Here is a 20,025-nt window from a genome sequence, read left to right as displayed (position 1 = left end):
CAAAGCTAGATCTTGATATGGATAGTTGCAGCTTGACAAGTATAAAATACAGGTAAATATCTGTTGAAGCATCTAATTTTGTGTGAAATGTTCCTGCCTGTACAAAATATGATCAAAGTCTTATTTTCCCTGTAATGATATCATAATGGTGCCTTTTAGCTGGAAGCAAGAATGGAAGAGCTTAATAAAGAAGTAAAAGCTAGCAAAGACAAACTTTTAACTCAAGATGCAGCAGCCAAAAATGCCATTCAGCAGTTGCATAAAGAGATGGCCTTTCGAATGGAACAGGTAATATGGAAAACCTTTAATTATTGAACATCTTATGAATAAACTTGGTTCTTGTAGGAAACATGCAGCCTAGGTTCTTAGATAACTAGGTAAATTTTCCAAAATTAGAACTACTAGCATGCGGTTATATACGCATTTTTGATAACTGGCAACACTGCATTTCTAAATAGTTGTTAACATTCTAGAGTGCCTGATAACTCTATAAAAAGAGGCAAAAGCTGGCAGTGGCTTTTTTTCAGACAGGCTATCACAAAATTAATACTTTTCTCCATTCCAGCACAAAGCTCTTGTTTTGTCTCATGTTACTGAGAGCTGAGGTGATGGGTTTTTTCCTTCTTAATATCATATTATGCCAAGTATTTTCTCTATTGTATGAATTCTGAAGCTCAGTGTCTGATTCTTTTTTTGTTTTAAGCAGGATTTGTTAGTGCTGGGGCAGGGGGTTCTGTAAAAGCAAGCCACTGGATAGTGATTGTGCAGTTGGCATGTGGACCAGGGAAGGCAGAGGACTGGTACTGGGTATTTACAAAATTATTTTGTTACTAAAACTTAACCAAATACACTTCTTCCCTTCTGAAGCAACAAATTATATTCCAAATTACTAATGTATTAATAACTTATTTGAGATGTTTAGCTGTGAAGCTGCAGCTGCTTAGACACATATTTAGTGCTGGAAGTATGAGTAATTCCAGTACTTACGTGGGATCTAATGTTAGTCTTTGCAAAACTGGGGCTTTTGAGTCCTACTTTGTTATGCTACTATACTGAGAATATCCAGTAGCATCTTTAATTATGAAATACAAGGTTGATTCATTCTATTATAATATTTTTCAAGGCAAACAAGAAATGTGAAGAAGCACGCCATGAAAAGGAAACAATGGTGATGAAATATGTCCGAGGGGAAAAGGAGTCACTTGACCTCCGAAAGGAAAAGGAGATACTTGAGAGAAGAGTGAGAGATGCAAACAAAGAAATAGAAAAGCATACTAATAAAATCAAACAACTTTCTCAGGAAAAAGGAAGATTGCACCAGCTCTATGAAACTAAGGTACTCTAAGTATTGCTGTATGACTTGAGTGAATGATAAAAAGCACTATCAGAATAACCTTATCACTTGTTTGCTATTGTACTTGGTGAAAGAAATCTGTTCTTATTTGGTTTTACTGTATAGTTGTGAAAAGCCCTTTCCTCCAAGGGAAGGGGAAGAAGTTACTGAGTTCTTATTGTCATCTTTTTGAAGTTCCTTTTAATATTTCCCTGAATGTTTGTGAAACATTAGTGGGTTTTTTGACAAAATTGAAAAGACTGCTTGTTGCAGATGCCTGGATTTTGAGGCAATTTCTAGCTTGTTTGGTTTTGTTAAAGGCTGTAATGGCATTAAATTATCGCAGTCTTTTTTGCTATTTTTCTGTGTTTTCTCTCTGTATTTTTTCTTTTGTGCTACTAAAAATTGGTAATAAAGCAACAGGATTTTTCAGGCCCAATTCCAAAGATTTGCCATATCTTTTTAGAAGCCAGTAAGAAGATTCCCACCAGCCTCTTGAAGTTATCTAGGTCTTTTTGTATTGCGCTTCACAGCTGTGCGTCACAATTCTATTTCACGTGAAAGAACCAAAAATCGATAAATTAATAGAGTTCAGACTTTGGTTTGGGCTTCTTCCGAGCAATTGTACTATGCACAAAAGATCAGAAAAATACATCTTAATAAAAGTCTTAAAAATTATGCTTCTGAAACAAAAAATCACCTCAGCGTCCTCTTTCACATGAACAGGAAGTGAGAGCATGACTTCAGGTTTCCAAAACAAAACTTAACATACTATCTATCTTCATAACTCCTGAGGATTACACGAGAGCCTTACAAGAATTGTACTGCCCTCATATGGTGCTGCATTAAACTTTTTTGGTAAGATGAACCTATCACTTCAGAAACACAGCTTGGAAATTTGGCTTAATGCAGCGGTTTGTGGATAGTGGTATAGAAGGTTATGCTGGCAACGTGCTTCTGTTAACATCCTTTCTTGGCACTGACTTACAGGTTAGTGATTTGACTTGCATACATCCTGCTGTCAGTGCTCACACTAGTCTGCACCTGTATAGTTGGTAATACCATTCCATTGGTGTCACAGTTTTTGTCTGTAGCCCTGTATATTATGTGACCTTACCACTTTGAACCTGTGTTTCCTCATCCTTTTGCCAAAAAAGAACAAAAAGAGGACTGTGCAGCTTACCCAGGAGAATAGTTATTTTAGATCAGAACTCTAGACTGTGCTTGGCTTTTTAAAAGTATATTAACAGTAATGCAGCCTTACCTTGCTATTCAAACCAGAACACTGATATTTTTTATTTTTTATTTTTCCTGGATTATGGGCTGAAGCATTATTGAGCACTCAAGTCTGTGCATGCTTTTGCAAAATCCAGACACTAAGGAAAAAAACCACAACTGCCTTTGACACTTGAGCAGGAGTCTTGTTGTAAAAGCACCGGATGATTTAAATCTGTAAAATAAAATCTGTGAAATCTTCTTAGGATGGTGAAGCCACTCGACTCAACAGAGAAATAGAAAAATTGAAAGAAGAAATCAATTCTCATATTATCAAAGTGAAATGGGCTCAGAACAAATTGAAAACAGAAATGGATTCACACAAGGTTAGTGAAGTGGTACCGGTACCATGACATGAAAATACAGCCGGAGGAATGTAGTTGCTATACTGTTTACTTTTTATATAATACTAAAATGTGTTTCTAAAGTGTTTGTTTTTAATTTGAATACCTGCAGCAAAAATCAGAGTGGTGCTCTTAAAGATATTGATATGGAGTGGAAATGTTGAAAGGATGCGAGGGGAGGATGTATGGAGGGTCATTCTGTTTAGTCTGGTGATCAACTTTTAATTTGTTTTTTGTATGAATTAACTGTCATTTTAGTTTAGTTTTTATGTGAGAGAGTTAACTCGATCATCTGAAAATGTGAATGGAACATAACCAAGAGGTCCTTTTGTTGTGCTTTCAGTGTTGGAACAAACAAAATTGCATAAAGTAATAGCTGAATGGAAGCAAGAGGAAAAATAATGCTGGACTTTTTTGTTTGTTTTGTTAATTCTTTCCAGACTGGGATAGGAAACTTTTATTATGAGAAATGCTTTTCCCAGATTAAGTTCGATAAAAAGTTTAACCCATTATTTATTACTGGTTTTGTAGGAAACCAAAGAACGCCTCAAAGATGCAACGACAAAATTAACTGAAGCAAAAGAAGAAGCAGACCAGATAAGGAAAAACTGTCAAGAAATGATAAAAACCTATCAAGTAGGCACATTTTCTCAGGAGGTGAAATTAGTGTTTAGCATCTGAGTTGTCTTTTTCCTCCCTTTTTATCTTAAGCTGTAACAGGGCAGAATTATCCTGTGTGAGCTACAAAGCTGAGACAACTAGTCACTGATTTCTTTACTTGGAAAGTTGTTAAATAAAAGGGAAATGTTTGTCTTGATTGGCAGGCAGTGTGGGGGTCTTTCTTGGCATGTTCAGAATTATTAGATAAGTACCTACAGAAAAGACTCAGTGATGTGAAAAGCTGCCTGGACGCTCATAAAACTGGAAAGGGGAACATTAAAACTGTACTTATGTATCTTCAATCCTTTTAGGAATCAGAAGAAATTAAATCAAATGAATTGGATGCAAAACTCCGAGTAACTAAAGGAGAGCTAGAGAAGCAAATTCAGGAGAAGTCTGATCACCTGGAGGTAAATATGTGGTGTGCGGAGACAACACAGTTGGTAACTTCAGTCATTAAGAATGCCATGAGTTTTTAATTTTGAGAATCTTATTTTAAGCTGCTTACAGTTTTTGCCAAACATTTTTCTTTTTGGCCTAATACTACGGCCCAGGTATCTGCATCCAGCTCTGGCTTTTTGGAGGATGTTTTTAGCTATTGCCTTGGATGCACTTTTTAAAATCAAAGTTATGGGAAAAGGATGATATAATGAGGACAAAATAACTCTCTTTCGTTTATAAACATGAACGTTGCTATAGTTTAGAGTACAAATTCTGATGATAGGCAGGCCTTTCTTTGACTAGTATTTTGCCAAGCTGTATGGCAAGGAGAGACAGGGGACAGCCTCTGTTCTGTGTAGAGATTTGCTAGCCCAAAAGCTAAATTCTCTAATGATTTAGTATCTGCTCACAGCTCATATATGCATTTAACATCATCAGTTTGCCTAGAACTTTCCCTCGGGGCTGTTGTGGCTTAGATTTGTACACATAAAACCAGAGTGTGTAATCTCACTTTTGTTCTCAGTTCTTCTGAGAATAATGAAGCTTTTAGGCTTTGCTTTGCTTTTTGAGTAAGTAAACCAAACCTTTAGGGGTCCTGTTCTGCCTTAAGCCCTCTCAGCTGTTGTGGTGGCCTGCACTGGCCTAGATTTTTTTTTTGACATCCCAGGAGATGCCACTGTCCATTTAGATTTCTCAAGGAGCTTCTCACTCTTTAAAAAGGTGCATCATGCAAAAATAAAAGAACTGGAAGACTTGAAGAGAACATTTAAGGAAGGCATGGATGAGCTTCGAACACTGAGAACAAAGGTAACATGTGCTGTGTTGGATTGCAGTGGGGCTAAAGGCATAGTGTTGCATTTTGGAACAAGACTATATTCAATCTGTTAATTGTATTTTTACTTCTTTCGTAATAAACAGTGTGAGTAGAGACTGGCTGACATGAGACTAGAAGCGATATGTAACTGTGACTCTGGGTAGCCTTTCAGTTAGGGAGTATCAGTTGATCTGTAGTACAACAATGTTTTGTTTCATGGTATGCATCTCATTTAACTGAAAAGTTGTGAGAAAGATTTTAGTAAACATCCTGTAAATTTAGTGACTTTGGAAAATGAAAAATACTTGTAAATTTTTCATATATGTGACCTCTGGTAAGGAGTATATGCTATCCATAACTTCTGAACAGTCTATAGATTAGCGTGCCAGTCCCTCTATCCAGAGTAGGGTTTTAGCTCAATAGGAGCTTAGAAAAAGGGAGGAAGACATAAGGGGTTGGCATGGTAACTGTGGCAAGATGATGTCTTTGGATCCTGGTCCATTAGACTCTTAAGTTTGAGTCTTTGGACAAAACTAATGTTAATCACACTTGTTTAATTTGATTTTTTTTTTTTGCATTTTTTTGTCTGTTTATTTTTCTGACTGTATTTGATCTGAAATATTTGGGATATTGTTCTAAGCTACTTGGAATCACTGAAAAATAACACAGGAGTTTTGTACAACAATCTAGACATTTGATCAGAATAATTCAGCTCTGAAGGTTGGCAGAATAAATAGTTTCTGATTTTTATTTTTCCCTATTTAGGTAAAGTGTCTAGAGGATGAGCGTTTAAGAACAGAAGATGAGTTATCCAAGTATAAAGAAATCATTAATAGACAGAAAACTGAAATTCAGAATTTGCTGGACAGAGTCAAAACTGTAGATCGTCTGCAGGATCAACATCAGAGGTACAGCTATGCACTTTGAGGAATGGTTTAAAAGATTATCTGGAAAGTGGGAAGTTTTTTTATTAAAATTATCCATACTTTAAAATATATTGTAATTTGAAGAATCCCTGTCTTAATTTCAGTGTTTTTCTTATCTGAATCAATATTGCTAGTACTGGAGACAACCTTGGTGGCCTCTTATAAGACGTGGGGATTGAGACTGATAAGTGTAATTCTTAGGTCTTTCATTATTAGAATAAGTGGTGCTTGCTTTCTGGCATACTCTGTGGGAAATTACATCTTCTAGGTGTCTGTGCAGTGCTTGTTTTATTGAAAAATTGGGGAAAAGCAACTGAACTGGAAAGGTAGATTGCTTCAAAATTGTGATGGTTGAATGAAAGTATTTAACAAAAACAATTTTATATATTTGACAGATGCTATATTCAGATAGAAGGGAGCACTTGTATTTCTAATGGACTGGAATTCATTCTGCTGTGTTAAAGTGTGCTCACTTTAAGAATGGGAGGGAAATAATCTCAGAAGAGTTGGGTTTGTGGGCACTTCAGGAGTGTCTGAGCATAGTCATGTTTCTATATGGTATCTGTGGACTAGACTGTACAAATGCTGTCCACTTCACTGATTCTAATGGTGTTGCATAAATGGAGATAGATAAATGTCAGATAAGCAGAACCACCCACGTGTCCCTCCTGTGCTTTTAAACAGCTCTTACTTATCATTGAAAAATATTTCAGTGATTATATGCCTCCTCAGGGTTTAGAGAACGAAGCATTTTGCATTTGCTGTGTGCTGGTCAGCTGTATTGGCACTGTGTCATCAGCCTTTCTAGGGAAACTGCAATCTGTTAGAGACAACCAAAGCTTACAGTTCGATCAATAACAGTTATTTTTGACTTGGGATCTTGCCAAATGAATTAAAATGACTGTGATCACAGTCTGAAACTACAAATGTGTTTTTCCAGTTGTCTTTTCCTCTCAGTAATTGAGACATGTTTAAATATCTGTTTCTCATTCCTATTCAATTTGGATCAATTTTTTTTAAGTATCCTTCCCATACAATACTTATTATCCCTACATCAAGTTTCATATTGTCTTTTACTTCTCTGACTTTAACATGTTTCCAGTACTCCTTAGAATGTTTGATAAAGTTGTGGAATCTCAACCAGAGATTTAAAACTTGGACCAGTAAATTCCCGTTATCATCTATGAAAGAGAAATCCTGGAATCTTGACCTCTGTTTTTCCTGTTGTTGTGTAGAATAAATAAACTTACTGCCTTTCATTTTCTTGGCAGCAAATGGAAGGAATTTAATCTTAATTCACACAAACTCTTATCTGTTTTCTTGATGAGAAAAGAATAGAGGAGGCAGGTTTCTTTAGCCTAGGGAAGAGAAGATGGAAGGGAGATGTCCTTAAATGTATGAAAGGCTATTATAAAGGGAATGTTCAGCTATCCCCGTTCACTGGAGGAAGGATAAAAATAAAGGGTTTTGCAGGAAAGATGATTTTAGGTTGAATGCTGGGAAGAACTTTATGGCTGAGCTGGATACTGATTACTTCCAGTGTTGCCTGGTCTCCTTCACTGGAGAACTTTAAGGATGAGCTAGAGAACTCTTTTAGGATGGCCTTAACATTTCATTTTTGGCTGGTTCAACCCTGACTGTTAACTAGAGATTTCTCCTGTCAAAATGAAACAACATATTTGGAAATGTAAAATATAAGCATAGCCTTCTGGCATAGGTTTTTAAATGGGAGGTATAGGTGAGATATTTTGCAGTATAAATGGCTAAAAAAAAAAATCAATACTATAGTTGTTCAGTCTTAAGTCTTCTGAAAGGTGAAATTAGCCTAAAAAAGACTGTGAAGACAGGGTGCAATACATTGATGTTATCCTTTGGTAGCGCAATGCTAGCTAACTTCTGTTGTCGATAACCACATGAACTTCTCATTTTGGTAGCTAGAAGCTTATGATTTATAGTAATGGAGTTCTAGCAGAATTTGGTTACTTAGTTTTACAAAATTATAGTTAATTGTCAGAATGATTAATGATTTGGATTGTCTGAGCCTCACCTCTACTTGAAGAAACATGTTGATATGGGGGTGTTGGTTTAAAGTGAATTGAGCCTCCTGGTAATTACACTGTCTGACAGGGAATTAAGTGAGATGCATGCCCTTGCTTTGTATAACTTAAATTCCATTTTTAAATTTGAATATACATGCTCCCTGTGAGAAAGAGAGGTGAGGGTTTTTCTGCTGATGTTGGAAGGTGAGGTTTTAGAAAGGTGTAGAAAATCCTGTGATTGAAGAATGAAATAATATTGCAAAAGCAAATGAGAGGAGGACATTTTTAGTCTGTAACTTTTTTTAACAGCTATGTAACTTTGGGATTAATTTCAATCACTTTCTCTAAAATGTTGATCATAACTGAAGATACGGCCTTTCTCGCTCAAATGGTTTACAAGTGATAGATCAAAAGTCTCCTAATGGGAGTGCTTCAACAGAAACAAGAACTTGTTTTGTAGAGGATTGGGGGAGCGATAGTGGATTAAGACAGGTCCTTTGAAGGGGAGCTGCACTGCTTGGATAAGGATGTTTCGGAAGTCACTGTCCTGGAGAAGCTCAAAACTGGTGTATTTTCCCCATCTCTTAAAGACAAGTCCTCTTACAGAATGATCACCTTTGTTGGCTTTGCAGACCATCCTCTTATCTACAGGATCTGGTTTTGAGGGTTTTGTTTATACCCTATACTGAAGCTCATGAAGTTGAATACAGAGATAGGGTCTTCCTTGAGGAAGCTAATGACTGCATGTCTTTCTGTGGGATACAGATACCTGTCACTTCAGCACTGCAACATGTAATGAAATGGAATCTGCAAACTCCCTCAGCATTTAAAACCATCCAATGACTAACAGATGCCCCAGGGTCTTTAATTTGTTCCTCTGCCTTATTTGGTCTCAACCTGAATCCTTTTATTTCAATAAGGTTTCATATCTTTAAGCTCAGCTTATCCCTAAAAAGATATAATTGTTTTGACAGAGATGAACAAGAAATCAGTGCTTTAAAGGAAGAAGTAGATGGTTTCAATTCTCTGATTGCTGATCTCCAGAAGGACATTGAAGGTAGTCGGAAAAGAGAATCTGAGCTATTGATATTCACTGAAAAATTAACCAGTAAGAATGCACAGCTTCAGTCTGAAAACAATTCCTTGCAGAGCCAGTTGGATAAGCTTTCTTACAGCGAAAGAGAGCTGCAGAATCAGCTGGAATGTGTTCAACAGACTAAAGATGATCTGGTGAGTACAGTGTGCAGCTTGTTTTTTTTGCACTAGTAAGATGTCTTATACTGGTAAAGATGTGGCACACGAATTCAACCTTGTGTCTTTACTTAACCTGACCGCAATTTCTCGTTGACTTTTTGATAGAATAATAGCAGCGGGGTATGAACACCTCATGTTTCTAAGGGGAAAGAAATCCTGAGGCGCACTGCACTGGAATGAGGGGATGTTACTGTGTTGGTCTTTCTGTCTTAAGTAGAGTTGTTTTCTGTGCAACTGTCATTGAAACAATCTGTAATTTGTCTGTGAAGTTTATTACTGTAAACTGTTTCTTAGGTCCTGTTTGCATGATGAGATAAATGTAATTTTTAATAAACTTAGTCACAGAAGGTAATGTGACCGTACTGTACAGCTCTGCATGGCTCTGTATCATATAGATGTTTTGGAGATAGTTCAGGAGTCTTCCTGCAGCATTGCACTGTGCTGCATATTCATTTGCAGTGGTAGTGTTTAGCCTAAATAATAAATGCAAAATGTGAATGATTTGCCAGTGAAAAGTGAAGTGCAGAGTTAAGGCTGTTGAGCATACAGTATGGTTAGGCTGGAACTTTTTTGTATATCACTGAAAATAAAACTACAATTTCAGGTCACCAAGTTGCAGAAAGAGGAGGATCAGCGAAAGCTAGAGGTTGAGACACTACAGGCTCAGCTAGCTTCAGAGCAGAAAGAACTAACAGCGCTGAAGACCCACGTGGATGAACTGAAAGATGAACTGGCTACCCAGAAGCGCAAGCATGCAGCAAACCTGAAAGATCTCACGAAACAACTTCAGCTAGGTTGAAATTATTTTCAGATACAATACAGCCCATTATTTTCAGATACAATTCAGCCCATTTGTAAGCCCCTTCACAGTGTCTGGTAGAGACTAGGGTCCTGTCTGTGTATGCACATTGTTTGAGTGTAGCCCTTCAACCTCTCCCTGTCCCAAAAGACAATGAGAGTGGCTGAGCAAGTTAGATCTTGGTGAAACTGCAGTTACAGGAAACAGGCTGTAGTGTCAATTTTCAGTCTTAAATATAACTTTTGAAATAGGCTTAGATACAAAATGAAAGATTTATTTCAAAAGAGCTTGGTCTTTGTTATCATGTGTGTGACTACTGAAATGTCACTGTGGGTATATATGGATCCTGGTCTGTGTAGGAGTATATTCAAAAGTTGCCGTAAGTTTCTTAGTTGCTAACTGTATCAGGAATTTCTGGTGACAGTTATTTCTTACTGCATTAAACAGAGTGCTTCGGTTTTTAAAGATGGATATGGAGAGACTGACTAATTTTGTCAACAAATAGAAATCATTAAATACCCAATAATGCATATGCTCTGAATGCAAATAGATTTAAGTCAAATATGTTTGAAATGTATTTGAAAGAAGAGATCCTGTTGACATTGTGCAAGACAAGCTGCATGTCTCTTTTTGAATATATATGAACAGCTGTGCACTTTCCCTCTTGATCCCCACTGAACCAGTGGTGCTTCTGGCACAAGTACTACACTCAGCTCCTGGTAGTGATACAGTTACCAGATCTTGAACAGAGTTGCCCTTCTGTCATTCAGTAGTTATTTACATGGCAGTCCTAATCAAAAGTAAAATCAAATTTAAGTCTTATTGTTCCTAGTTAATTCTACGTATGACCTTACCCCCTTCAACTGGCAACTGCTGCAGGGTGTAGGGATCTTTGTGGATGTTGCGTCCAGGTCCTTCATCGTTGGGGGCAGGGAGAGGAGGGGCACTGTTTGGTTTGGGTTTTTTTTTTCCCCTGAGATTTTTAGTTGCTGCCATTATCTTTCATTTGTCAAGCCATGTTAAATCAGTGCAGGTCAGAGAGGATTAGAGTTTTTGTATGTTGTGTAACGCTGTGATTTTTGGGTTTTAATCTCCTGTTGGTAACCATAATTTTATTATACTTTTAGCACGGAGGAAATTGGATCAGATGGAAAATGGTAATTATGACAAAGAAGTCAGCAGCATGGGGAGCCGTTCCAGTTCATCAGGTAATACAGCACATAGCAGGGCTACCAAAACAATCCTTCAATCTTAATAAGGTTGCCATGGTGTGCTGCCGTGAGCCTTGCTCTTTCTGTGATTTGTGCATATGCAGTGTGTGGGCAGCCTCCCATTAAAGCTGACAAAATAGCCTTTAGGCATCAAAATGCACTTGGCTGAATTCAGTTGTAGGTGCTTATTCTTATTATGAGATTAAAGTTTAATGTTTATAATGTATATATATTTTGGGGTTTTTAAAATGTTGCTTTTATCTTTGGAGAAAGCTCAGAGGACTCCAGTTTATAGAGGATCCTCTTAAATGCTGCCAGTGGCAAAACAAAAATGAGCAGTGGCTTCCAACATTGTTTAATTGCACTATTGACAGTTGCAACTGTGTAAATGATAAATCAATTGGCACGTTTAGAGGCGTCAGTGTATTTGTGTAGAATTCATTACTTTCTATCCAGTTAGAAGTAAAGCATTTATCTTCAACACTGAAAACAACATCTGTTTTCTTCCTCAATATCTTTGACTTTTAAGTTTGGTTAGTTCTGTCAGTGTCCTGTAATCTCACTGTATAAGAGAGAGAAATACTTAGAAGAACAGAAAGAAAAAAAAATATTTCAAGCTCTAAGTGATCAGTGCTGCAGAGTGTTTATACGTAGGCCTTTTGTCAGTTTGTACACAGTTTTCGTAATGTTGTAATTTTAGTGGACTCCAAAATGGATATGTTTAAAATCAGCTCGGTCTTTTACAAGGTAATATTAATGAATATGAAGGTACTTATGCAGGAATAAGCATTACTGAAGCAAGTACACTTACGATAAAGGAACTATGCCCATGCTAGGGGACTACACTGCTGTTTCAGCATGTATCATTGAAATGTTACAGGGATTGTTTATATAAAAACCCACAAACATAGAAGGGAAACTGACATTCTGAAGAAAATATCCTAAGCTACTGAAATGTAATGAATGCATGCACTGCACTAGTGGAGACGTGTTACCTGGTATAAAAGCAAAAAGAGCTTTTACAAATATGGATCTATTGGCAGGGTCCCTTAATGCGCGCAGCAGCAATGAGGATCGGTCACCTGAGAATACTGGATCTTCAGTAGCTGTGGATAGCTTCCCAGAGGTGGACAAGTCTGTCTTGGTTGAAAGAATACTAAGGCTACAGAAGGCACATGCTCGAAAAAATGAAAAGATGGAGTTTATGGAGGATCACATTAAACAACTGGTGGAGGAAATCAGGAAAAAAACAAAGTATGTTCTGAGTTCTGTTCATAAAGTTTTTCAGTGTTGAGGTGGTGCACTGGACGAGTATTCTGGATTTCGTGTAAGACAAGTAATTGTCTAAATGAAAACGTTTAAAACAATAAAAATACTGCAGTGACAGTAGATGTCAAAGGTAGGATTACTCTTGGGTTTTTTTTTTTCTCCTTATCTTTCCCCAGCAGTTACGGTAATTGCTGAGTTGTTTACTGCTAAAATTTTTCAGGAGGAATAGAATGCTGCAAGTGTTTTTTGGTAGCACAATGGTCACCAGGTGGCTGATTTGAGGTGGATTGCTGCCACTGGCTAACAGAAGAGTTCATTCTCTTCATGTGCTTAAAAGGGTGCTGATTGTAAGTGTTTGTTTTGGAAGGAGAATCTGCGTAATTCCAGATGCTAGTCTGGCATACTTGTCAAACAAACAATGTATCTGAGCCAAAGGTGGTTGGTATTTAACGTGCAAGATAAGATTCCACTTACATGGAAAACTCATCTTCCAGGGTGATGTCTGAAACTTCAGTTAGGAGGGGAAGAAACTGTGGCATATACCTTCCTCTGGAAAGTACAGTTGTCTGTTAAGTATAGCCCTTGCTTAACAAGCCTATACATTTATGCCCATCTGGTACCATTTGATAGAACATGATCCCAGCTTGTGAAGACTCTTAACCAGAGATTTTGTAATGTCTCATCTGTAGAAAGCTTAAGATTCCCTGTCAGGAGTCTTTCAGCAAAGAAGAGTAGAGAGAGGCATTTTTTAAGTACCTTTTTTGCTCCAGTAGCAATATTACTTTCTCTAAATACTTCTAAATACATAAACCCTTGTGCATTGTACTGACTCAGCTTACCAACATCTCCTGTAGCACTTGTGGTACCCCAGGTTTTCTTCTGACCTAGAAATTGCAGTTGATTTTTACTGCCTTTTCAGTAATGCAGTACTGCTTGAAAATAAAATTACTGTTATGTCAGGAATCTGAAGTTACTTCAATGTCTGGCTTTTCACTGCCTTGTTATGCTATAATGTTTTTTTAATTTTTTTTCCCCCCAGAATTATTCAGAGTTACATTTTGCGGGAAGAAGCTGGAACACTATCATCAGAGGCCTCTGACTTTAACAAAGTACACTTGAGTAGGCGGGGCGGGATTATGGCATCTCTGTATACATCTCATCCTGCAGACAGTGGTCTCACATTGGAACTCTCCTTAGAGATAAACAGGAAGCTGCAGGCTGTGTTAGAAGATACATTACTGAAAAATATTACATTGAAAGTGAGTAGCTGTGCCAGTTCTTCAGCATGTTCTTGTGGTTCTGAGATACTACCTTCAAAGAGATGCATGCTGTGAAAAGGAGGAGGCTTTTCAGAAGTCAGCTCATTGTGAATTGGTGACACTGATAGCATTGGGTTAATCGAAGAGTTCTGTACCATGATCCACACTGAACCTCTGTTTTGGGACCCTGTGTATGCTGCACTAATGGGCTGCTTCTTGAAATAAATTCTGGGCTGCCTGTGCATTCAGCGGGAAAGGGCCTCTCCATGCTCTCCCCCAGTCACGTGGAGCCAGGGGCATGGGCTCTGCCTGCCTGGCCTTGTGCCAGTAGCTCGGTACCCTCTTGAGCTATTGGGGCAGCGTGTCTGCTGCAAGGGAAAGATGGCAAGCTGGAAAATGTGCAGGGTGCCAGCTGGACTGCAGTGTTCTGCAGAAGTTGGAGATTTCTTCCTGTAATCATCATTCCCCTTGAACGCTATACTTTCTAGACAGCCTGTAGAGTATTATAACTGCAAAAAAAGACTTGCTGAGAGCTTTGCATCCTTTACTGAAATGAGCTTGGTTTTCTTCAGCTTTGTCTAATCACTTGTGCTTGTTCTGGATACTTGAAAGTATCAACCTGCTGACATAAACAGTAATTTTAACTTACTAGTGTGTTTTGTGCTGATTGACTCATTTTTCCTGTATAACTTACCCTATTCTTTTTTTTCCTCCCCAAAGGAAAACCTTCAAACTCTAGGAACCGAAATAGAACGGCTTATTAAACACAAGCATGAACTGGAACAGAGAATAAAGCAGACATAACTAAAACTTTTATGGAATAACTAACATAAAGATGCAAAAAAGGCAGGTGCTACAGACCACTGTTTTTTACATTTTTCCTGAAATTTGATTGCCTGCCAGCACAAGCATCTGGTATTTTGCATATACAGCCTTTAACCATACAGGCTTACTCGTGTGAGAGATCTACAGGGTTTGGCATCAACGTGGTTCTGTCTACCCAATACAAGCCTGAGGTGTTGCTGAATTTTACTACATACTGCATTTATCTAACACTTTTATTTGGAAGAACATACAGATGCTTTGCAGTGCATACTATGTTTTGAGTGAGTTGTAGTGAGATTTTAATTTCTGCACTGTATAATTAATCAGTCTCTTAATGATGGAGCTTGAAAAAATAAAACCAATTATGTCTTAGTTGCTGTTGAACATACCCAGTGTTACTGAGCTCTAAGGGCTTTCAGATGTTATTTCCTTTCTTGCATATTATTTCTGATACTTAGTTGATTAAGCATTTTTGACATATGCATGGGAAGATGCTTTGTCACAAAATTTTGTTTTTTAAGTGGTGGCCATGATATTGTATATTTTCTGCTTTAGATTAACATTCAACTGGTCAGTTTCTTTATTCAAAAGAAGTGAAACAACAGTAAAACTAAGGGATTAAGAAGCTTTGATTCAGTTGTTGAGTATGTGTAACTGAAACAAATAATTCAACAAATCCTGTAAACCCTTGATCTTTAGACATACGGATCTAAAGAAGTGTGATATAAGACAATTGGTTAATAAAGTTCGCTGGCCTTCTGCGTAACTTACAGCATTTAAAGAGTAGGAGTTTTAACTGCCCATTATTACATATGTACAGGTAGACATCGTGACTGCATCTGTTTTGATCAGAAAATCTGTTTTCAAAAACAAGTGGAAGCTAACTAAGTTTTGTCATTAACTGTGGCTAGACCAGCCAGTGAAAGTAATGGTAAGAAATGGGAAATATATCTCAATGGGATTTTAATCTATTGGTTGGACTGTGAAAGCAGCACAGAAATCTGTGCAACTCCTTAATTTTACTGTTGTGAAGAATTAGTTGGTCAAAATGGCATGAACTGAGAACTGTTACTTAGTCCTTCAGTGGCTGAGAGGGTGATGGAGGAAGAGTATCAAGGTGACAAGATTCTGGTTAGTTACAATGTCATGTTCGCATTTTAATTCCAGGATAAGTAATTTGCAGGATCTGAAATATCTCTGTTCTAGCAGTAAATGCATAGATTTCTGTATTTATTGCCTTTTGACCAAAATGAATTGACCAGATCACAATGTAAATATATACTTTGGGTTTTTATTAAATACTTGAACTTCATATTATCATGAAAAAAGATTCAGTGTACATTTACAATAGCATTGCTTTAGCTATTTTAATCAGAAAGGATACTTGGGGGGACAGGGGGAAAAAATCTATCTTACCGCAGGCACCATTTGCATCATACACAAGAGATCTGAATCTGGCAGCACACGGGGATAATTTGTCAAGGCATCTAGGTGTCGTAGGGGTGTGTACTCCATTTTCAGGTGCCACTGAGTCACTTGAGCTTCGTAATGAACCAAATTGAGCAAAAGGGCCTGATTTGGTTTGAGTTGTTTGATTTGAGACACTAAGACTTCCATTTTACTTTAAAGATGGGCATCTCTGAGTCCTTGAGGGATCAAGACTTGAGTTGTGGTCCAAAGAGCTCCAGGAGTCTTGGGTGGCAGGTCCTTTCAGTGTCAAAGGATTAATTATATCTTTAGAAAGGGAGGGTGGAAACAAATTATTTAAAACCTGACCGAGCATTGTAGAAACTGTGAGTTTAATCTGGGTGGGTTTTTATACATATATTTTTCTAATTCCAAGGGCAATGGTAATCTGAAGTGTTAAGGAATTTGGACCAGTCCAGTCATGGGACTACCTCTGCTTTACTGTTGAGTGATGTGAAAAGGAAAATACCTGGCTCTGCTGAAGCAGATTTGTCACCAGTTTCCAGGAAGTGAACAGGCAGTTGTTCATGACTGAACTAGACCTTCTGCTGAAAGAAAGTATTTGAAACAATTTGCATGTCAAAACATAGCTTAGGTCTTGTATGTTTGTGTTTTCATGCTTTAATGTACCAGATCTCTGGATATTTTCAGGCATTCAGCTGAATGACTCCAGTATTTTAGATAACATGTTAATATTGTAATCATTTAATGTATGTTCTCCAGGTGTACAATGTGAATGAAGGAGAGGTGTGGTGCAGATGGAATAAGTGCAATGACATTGTGGAAATTCTTATTTCTTTTTGGCATGGTTGTATCTCCTTTTAAGTTATTTGAGAAACCTAGTTAGCTGTCCTCCTGCCCAGCTGGAAATCCTGCTTCCTTTCTGTAGCACTAGCAGCTTTTCAGACTTCTTTTCTTGGTTATGGAGGCACACAAAGCAGTCAAAATATCACATCGTTTATTGTGCACGGTATTTTCATGGACCAAAGTCATCTTCTACAGGCGTTATTTTAAACATACCTGGCAGAGATGGAAATTTCATTCTAGCTCACACATTGGCAAATGACTCTCTATCCAGTAAGCCCAGAATGTGATGAATACATGACAGGGTCAGCCAGCAGCTCTGCTTAATGATGTTGCTCATTCCGGAGAGACAGTGGTGTAATAGCCATAAAAATGTTGCTGGCAAGCCACCTGCCTGCTGTTTCCATGGGGTAGATTGTCAGGAGTGTAGTATTGTTGGTAACAAGAACACTGCTGTGAAAAGGTGTGTTTCTGTGGGGTGGTTCACACAGGTGAGCACCAGCTGGTGCAGGGTGGGTGCAAGGCTTGCATAGCAATTGCATTTCACTTACCCTCGTTTTGGAAACTTTTTATGTTATGAACCTGAGATTGAAAACTGTCCTCAGATAAACTGAATTTTAGAGAGAAACTGATAAACTAGTTTTGAAGGCAGCCTGGAGCAGTTAGCTACATAGCTATCACTGAAATTCAGTGTCCATTAGGCATTGTAACTGCCACAGGCTGCTTTTGGAAATTCGGAGCTTGTAGCTAGTTGTGTCCCACAGGCTTAAACATCTGTTTCTTAAATACTCAGGGTGCTCTTCTAATTCAAACATTGCACATCCAGATGTTGTTCGAGGCCCTACAGAAAAGCTGCCTGTGCTTTTCCACCCTCTGTGAAATCCAGCACTGTTGGCTAAAGCCAGACTCTCTGAACTGAAGAATACCATTTTATGCTATAGAAGTCACTGGCTTTTTGCCACATAGACTTGTGCAATATTTTTAATTTTAGTCTCCAGAAAACAGTGGAGATCAATTTGTTCCTCAGATATGTTCTCATCATCTTCACTTGTCGCTGGCAACACCTGCAGTATCTCCAGCTACTAAAACTGAAGTTACTCTCTTGAAATATTTTTCATTACAATATTTTGGTTCATAACTAAAAAAAAAAAATCAGATCTCTGGCTTCGGCTGCACAGAGTGTAAAGCTGAGTGCCTGCATGCTGCAGAGACCCGAATCTAGGAAGGGGTTCAGAGAACAAGACCTGTCTGAATGGGCCTTCACCCTTCCCGCTGTCAGTGGGAACAACTGTGACAGTAAACATCAGCAGCAGGTGGCACTAGGAATCAGACTTACCATGTCTCCGCAGCCACCTGAAACCCGTGGAAGGGCAGAGGGCTGCATTGCAGAGGGAGCAGGGTGGTATTTAGACCTTTTCCAAGATGGATAGGGGTTTCCTTCCCATTTCCGTGTTCTAACTGAAACTATGTTGACTCTTCCAATATATGTATGTACGTTGTCTGAATATACACAGAATGTCTATTGATTTAATTTTGTAGATACCTGTTTCTGTATAAAGTTTTTGAAGATATCACTATACATTATGTATATATTGTACTTTGAAATAATAAACATACAAATGTGTGAAAGTCTAGTTTGGGTCTGTGGTTTGTACCGTTGCTGATTTTCTGCTGCCTAACTCTGGATTGCGCTGGTAGCTCTCGATGAAGGGCTGTGGTGGCGGCAGCGGTGTGCTCCATGTTGGGTGGTCACCTTTAGTGGGTGGGAGCCCCCACTTCCCACAGTGCAGAAATGTCCTTGCGATGCTCCTGAACAAGTACTCTGGGCTAAAAGCAGCTTCACTGCCAGCAAACTGTTCTTGCCAGCACGGATGCTGGGAGGGCACCATAAAAGCCTCTTTTATTTCCCCTCAAGTGGATATAACTATATATAAAACTGTTTAATATGATCTGTGGTTGGAGGCATTGCTACTGCCTGCAGCTTGGCAGGGCGATGCTTGCTGCCAGCCCCTGCTTTTCTATTGCACTGTCTAAACAAGAGGTGGCAGTGCATCTTTGCCGCATGCCTCTGGTACTGCCAGTCGGTTTTAACAGCAAAGCCCAGGGGAAATAGGGCTGCACACCTTTCATACTGTACTTTGTCTCCTGGAAATGGGTGAGATTTTTCCATCCTAAGGACAGGTGATGGGTGTGCTACAGTTAAGTGCTGCTGTGAGCTATTGCCAGTCCCAGTAAGTGGCCTTGGTGCCGGAGTCCTTTTCTCTTGTCACATGAATTTGACAAACCTATAGTCCCAGTAGCAAGGGCTGGTTCCCTTGGCCACAGCTACACGTTTGGGACACTATTGGCTGCTCTGGTTTATTCATTCCCTTGCAGAGACCGGATGTAGTTTGGTTTTTAGCCATGATATTGTTGTTTTTTTAAAAAAAAAAAGTGGTGCTGTCAGATTGCTGGCTGTTCATTGTGGCTATGCTTATATTAAAAATCTGGGAATCAGATGTGTATCAGATTTGTTGTCCTGCCCTTGCAAACTGATTGTAGGGAGATGGAAAAAGGAATACCATGAAGGGGATAATTCACAGAGTTTATTCTAGTATCTCCCAGAGTACCTTAAATGAGAGAAGGTGGTGTCCTATTTTCTGTTGAAATTTAATGGCAAACTACCACAAGCTTCCCAGGATCAGGGCGAGGACGCCCAGTAAGTTTTATGGTTACTGTTACCTGTATGACCCTTTGCTGCAATTGTTTTGCAGTTCACCATTTTTCTTCCAGCCTTTTCCATTGACAGCAGATACAGCTCTTGCTGACAGATGCGACCAAAAATCAAGATTTACTTGTGTTCCCCAAGTACTTAACACAGCTGTTTGGAAACAACAGCCTGAAGCTAAACTTCCTCAAAGACTAATTTTGGCTTTGGTGGTATTTGCAAATAGCCATTTGGCGAACAACTTCTCACCCCCATTTTACAGCCAGGTCTGTATTTCAGGCTGACGCAGCACAACTCTGTGTGCAGAGGAAGGGTTCTCACGGCACGGTAGTGTTAAGTGTTCAGTCCTGAAGTAAACCAGTCTGATACTGGAGCTATTGGGTAATAAATACATAAGCCACTGCTAGCAGTTTACTTGTCTAGCTGACTGCGAAAGAGGAAATCAACGCTGCTATTTTTCTCTCCCTCCCTGCTCTATTTTAAGGGTTTTTTCTGAGAGAGGTATGGTTGAGTTTTTGTTGTTGCGGGTTTTTTTAGGCTATTTTGCATTAAACCACAGTGGGTCTGTGCCAGATTTTGCAAGATTTTTGCATGCATA

At 38.5% G+C, this 20,025-nt stretch overlaps 1 protein-coding gene across 1 annotated transcript in view; it reads left to right on the top strand.

Moving 5' to 3' along the window:
- The window catches only part of CCDC186 (coiled-coil domain containing 186), a 38,407-nt gene extending 20,142 nt beyond the window's left edge, over positions 1-18,265 (top strand). The window contains exons 4-16 of the mRNA XM_009819701.2: positions 160-288; positions 1,124-1,336; positions 2,815-2,934; positions 3,484-3,588; positions 3,924-4,022; positions 4,774-4,860; positions 5,633-5,775; positions 8,807-9,062; positions 9,691-9,880; positions 11,013-11,093; positions 12,140-12,350; positions 13,405-13,624; positions 14,345-18,265. Coding sequence (XP_009818003.2) covers positions 160-288; positions 1,124-1,336; positions 2,815-2,934; positions 3,484-3,588; positions 3,924-4,022; positions 4,774-4,860; positions 5,633-5,775; positions 8,807-9,062; positions 9,691-9,880; positions 11,013-11,093; positions 12,140-12,350; positions 13,405-13,624; positions 14,345-14,428 — 1,938 coding nt within the window. The 3' untranslated portion in view covers positions 14,429-18,265. The remainder of the gene's footprint in view (positions 1-159; positions 289-1,123; positions 1,337-2,814; positions 2,935-3,483; positions 3,589-3,923; positions 4,023-4,773; positions 4,861-5,632; positions 5,776-8,806; positions 9,063-9,690; positions 9,881-11,012; positions 11,094-12,139; positions 12,351-13,404; positions 13,625-14,344) is intronic.
- The last annotated feature ends 1,760 nt before the right edge of the window (positions 18,266-20,025 follow it).

Source organism: Gavia stellata, chromosome 9, assembly GCF_030936135.1.
Source record: "Gavia stellata isolate bGavSte3 chromosome 9, bGavSte3.hap2, whole genome shotgun sequence".
In the NCBI taxonomy this organism is placed as follows: domain Eukaryota; kingdom Metazoa; phylum Chordata; class Aves; order Gaviiformes; family Gaviidae; genus Gavia; species Gavia stellata.
The sequence above is the reverse complement of the archived record's forward strand: the minus strand, read 5'-3'. Positions and strand labels throughout refer to the sequence as shown.